Source organism: Ammodytes marinus, assembly GCF_949987685.1.
Source record: "Ammodytes marinus genome assembly, chromosome: 3".
NCBI lineage: Eukaryota > Metazoa > Chordata > Actinopteri > Uranoscopiformes > Ammodytidae > Ammodytes > Ammodytes marinus.
The window spans coordinates 33,634,816-33,639,263 of record NC_137232.1 but is presented as its reverse complement, the minus strand read 5'-3'; the positions used below and the strand labels follow the sequence as shown (position 1 = coordinate 33,639,263).

General features: G+C 42.8%; 1 protein-coding gene across 1 annotated transcript; it reads left to right on the top strand.

Moving 5' to 3' along the window:
• Positions 1–393: 393 nt before the first annotated feature.
• On the top strand, positions 394–3,918 carry LOC307271329 (mRNA decay activator protein ZFP36; the record flags this gene model as incomplete). Its single annotated transcript, XM_080053747.1, has 2 exons — positions 394–447; positions 2,566–3,918. The coding sequence occupies 2 exons, from the start codon at positions 394–396 to the stop codon at positions 3,916–3,918; spliced, it is 1,407 nt and encodes a 468-aa protein (XP_079909873.1).
• Positions 3,919–4,448: the final 530 nt, after the last annotated feature.

The following is a 4,448-nucleotide window of genomic DNA, read 5'->3' as shown; positions in this document are numbered from 1 at the left end:
TGAGGAACACAGGCAGGGGGTGAGTGGGTGTTTTTTGGGGTTGGGTCTTTTCGGCTAGAGGGGGGTTTCCCCAACTATTTAAGCAGATTCCAACAGATGGTCAAAGAACTTTCGTCTTGGGGGTCACGTTGAAAAATTTCTCCTCGACTCCCAAACCCTCTACAAAGCTCACAACTCTACCTAAAAGACATCTTTCAACTCTCGGAAAAAGCAGCTTCTAAACCAACTTCACAGGGCAAAACTGAAATACCTTTAACTCCCTAGAAGAAGCAGTTTTTGTACCCCAATCTCGTGCTCCTTTTTGGGACTGAGAGATTGTTCGTTCACCCCCCCCCCCCCCCCCCCCCTTTGGGAACCAGACATCCAGCGTTGAATCGACGGTGGTTTTCAAAAATGCCGTCCGACTTTCTGACGCCTTTCCTGGAACTTGACGAGGAGTTTTGTAAGGTAAGAAGAAGAACAAGCAATGACACTTTGAAACTGTTTTTATTTGTAGTTTTTAATGTGTAGTTCTTTATGGATTTCTGTCTGACTAATGGACACAACAAATATCTACTTTGTATAGCTGGGGGTTAAGTTTTCAATTATTTTGTAAGTTTATATGAAGTTATATTTAAGTATTGTCTCCTTAACTTACATAATCACATTTTTATTTGCATGTACAGCTCTGGAAAAAAATTAAGAGACCACTACAAATGTTCAGTGTCTCTCGTTTGACTATTTATAGGCATATGTTTGAGTAGAATAGACATTTTGGTTTTATTCTACAAACTACTGACAACATTTCTACCAAATTCCCCCAAAAAATATTGTCATTTAGAGCATTTCTATTAAGTAATGTAGAGAGGAAGATTGAAGAAAAATCCAGACTGGTCTCTTGAATTATTTTTGAGTTTACTTCATCTATTGGGGGATAATGTAACTTTTTGAAATGTAATCTTCTTAACATGGAACAAATATCTCTGCTTTGGTCAGTTTCAGTTAACTTTCAATTATATGGGACATAATATGGGGTTAAAGGGGTTAAAAGTTACATTACGTTTATAAATATAAGTTTATAGGAAGTTATTGAAGAATAGTGGGCAACCGTGGCTCAGGTGGTTAAGCTGGTTGGCCAATGATCCAAGGGTTGGCGTTTCGATCCCCGCTCTGCCACCTGTGTCATGGTTGTTGTGTCCTTGGGCAAGACACTTCACCCACCTTGCCTCATATGACTGCTGTGTGTTTGAGGTGGTGGTCGGAGGGGCCGTAGGCGCTGAATGGCAGCCACGCTTCCGTCAGTCTGCCCCAGGGCAGCTGTGGCTACTATGGTAGTTTACCACCACCAGTATGACTGTGTGTGAATGAATGGAACCTGGAACCCTGTAAAGCGTCTTTGAGTGCCTTGAAAAGCGCTATATAAATCCTATCCATTATTAGTAATTAGTGCTTCATTAACTAAGAGATAAAAGGTTTCTTTTGCATATATTTCAATCATCTTAAGGTATGAGTTTGTCGGTTGAGGAAAAAGTACATGTTGAATGTAATCTTGAGATCTAACTGCAGCTTTTTGAACAGAGCTGAAGGCATTTGGCTTCAATCTTACTTTAGTTATTATAATACCTGTTTTATATTGTAAAAACGTATATGAGAGGTTGTGTACACTTCCCCAAAAAATGACCTAGAGTCTGTAGATACTAGAGCTGTCAGTTTGTTTTCGTTTAAAAAATTTGGTTCGAATAGAGTTTGAAAATTTCTTTACTGAAGTTTTTAGTTTAGACCTCAAATATTCAGCTTGAAAGTTTTGTATTAAAGAAAAGTAAACTATTTTTTGGGAGTATTGTGTGCTTTCCAAAAAATGTCCCTAATTGTCTTTTAAAACCACTTAAAAGTGTGTTTTAAATGGTTTTCTTAATCAAGGGTTTAAAACAGCAGGATAGGTCTCTTAGCAGTTACATGCTTTTAAGGTTAAAAAAGGAATTGGATACCATAAAACATTTTTAAATAAGCTATAAAAGTAGCAAAAATATACAAATTATTTAATGACATGAGCGTGTGTGTGTGTGTGTGTGTGTGTGTGTGTGTGTGTGTGTGTGTGTGTGTGTGTGTGTGTGTGTGTGTGTGTGTTAAAATAGGATACAGTTATGTTAAAAAGTCTCCTCACTTTTAACTGTTTCAAATATACAAGTTGTTTTTTTCAATATTAAAAACATAATTCTCAAGTTTAGAATATTTTCAAAGGTAAAACTATTCTTATCCAAACCTTTCGCTCCCTGTTGCTAAAGCTGTGTGTGTGTGTGTGTGTGTGTGTGTGTGTGTGTGTGTGTGTGTGTGTGTGTGTGTGTGTGTGTGTGTGTGTGTGTGTGTGTGTGTGTGTGTGTGTGTGTGTGTGTGTGTGTGTGTGTGTGTGTGTTTTTAAATCTCCCTTGTCTTGCTCCAGTGCTCCAGGAATGCAAAACAGCCTCACACACACGCACACACACACACACACACACACACACACACACACACACACACACACTCTGACACACACACACCCATTCATTCACTCACTCATTCTTCTCCCTTTCTTCTTTTGTGTGACAGAATTTCCGCGGCCTGGAGGCAACAGATGGCTCGTCAATGGGAGCAACAACATTGCAGCAACAACAGGAGCAGCAACTCCAGCAACTTCAGCAACTCCAGAATCAACTCACTCAGAACCAGCAATCTCAACACAGCCTCAGAGTCCTTGGATTTCAACGCCGCCACTCTCTCTGCCCTGTCTCCCTGCCTAACTCCAAATTCAACCACAACAACTCTTCCATCTCCGGGAGTAGCACCCCCTCTTCTGCTGATATGATGCCCGATTCCGCCTCTTCGTTTTGGGGCAGTGGCCTCAGCAACATGGCCCCTACTTCCACAGCTCAGCAGCAAATGCAATGGAACCGCGAGGCCCAAAATCAACTGCCCAGGTCCGCGCTAAGCCACATACCATTCAGAGTGGACCGGTCCGTTAGCATGATCGAAGGCAGCAGCAACGTTAATAGCCTTCGAGATGACAAAATTCTGCTCCCTCCACCTGGCTTGTGCTTATCCAATACCTCCCTGTCTTCCTCCATTGCTTCCAAACTCACCCCACCATCACCACTTCAACTTGCAGCAACAGAGCCCGTAACCCCCCCACCTCACATCTCCACTCGCTACAAGACCGAGCTTTGCCGCACGTTCGAGGAGAGCGGCACGTGCAAGTACGGCGCCAAATGCCAGTTCGCTCACGGCATGGATGAGATGAGAGGGCTCAGCCGACACCCCAAATACAAAACCGAGCCCTGCCGTACCTTCCATACCATCGGGTTTTGCCCGTATGGCGCTAGGTGCCATTTCATCCACAACGCAGACGAGATTTTGCAAGCCGGTAATCCTCCTCCTAAACACAACAAGCTCCGGCCCTTCCTACGTCACAGTGTGAGCTTCGCTGGCTTTTCCTCCACTCCACAAACTTTCCAGCCACTAGATTTGGACATGGGGAATTCGACTTCGCTCCTTTTCGCCCGGGCAAACTCCGTGTCCCCTCCCCCGTCTGCCACCGAAAGCCCTGAACTTTTCTCCCCGCTGTACCCTGACACGACCGCCTCCCTTAAGAATCACAATTACCCGTTTTCCGGCGTTTCCGATTTGCCCGTAGACAGCAGCGGCGATTTAAATTCAGGCCTTCGTTTCTACGCGGTCAATGAGTCTACGTACCCTTCCAAAAAGCCAAATCTGCCGTTTCAAATGCCCGCGCCGACCGCGAACGCACCGCCGGGCTTACAGCGGTGCTCCTCGGCCGATTCTCTGTCCGAAGAAGGCTACACGTCCTCCTGCTCTATCAGTTCTGCGTCCAGTGGCACAGAGTCTCCGAGCTTTGAGGGCCGCAGACTGCCCATTTTCAGCCGTCTGTCCGTGTCAGACGAGTAGAAGGGAAAGGGAAAAGGGTTTTACTTCAGGGCTGAGTTTAATAAGGGGACAGATGAGCTGATGTGTTTGAAATCCATGTGACTAGCATTTGAGTTTTAGTTCGTTTTAGTGTGCAATCCAAAAAAAAAAAACATGCATTTAAGGGTCTAAATAAAGCAGTCGGAAAAATTAAGGGGACTCAAATTTCAAAGGCGAATTTCTTCACTAGATTTTTTTGACATTTGAGCCAACTCATTATATTATGTTACGATAACTTATCATTCTTATGTAATGGTAAGTTATCTCAATGAAAGACATTTAGTTGGGCCAAGTGTAGACAGTTTTCCTTGTAATTTAAGAGACTTAGATTAAGCCTCAAACCTAAAAAATGTACTGGACATTGGCTTTAAAAATGTCATCCTCCCTATAACATTGCAGAAAACACATAAAACAAACTTAACATTTTCAACAGAGATTCAGATACACATATATATATTATTATTATATTATATATAGGCTATTATACAGTCACATGCGATCTAAACATTAAG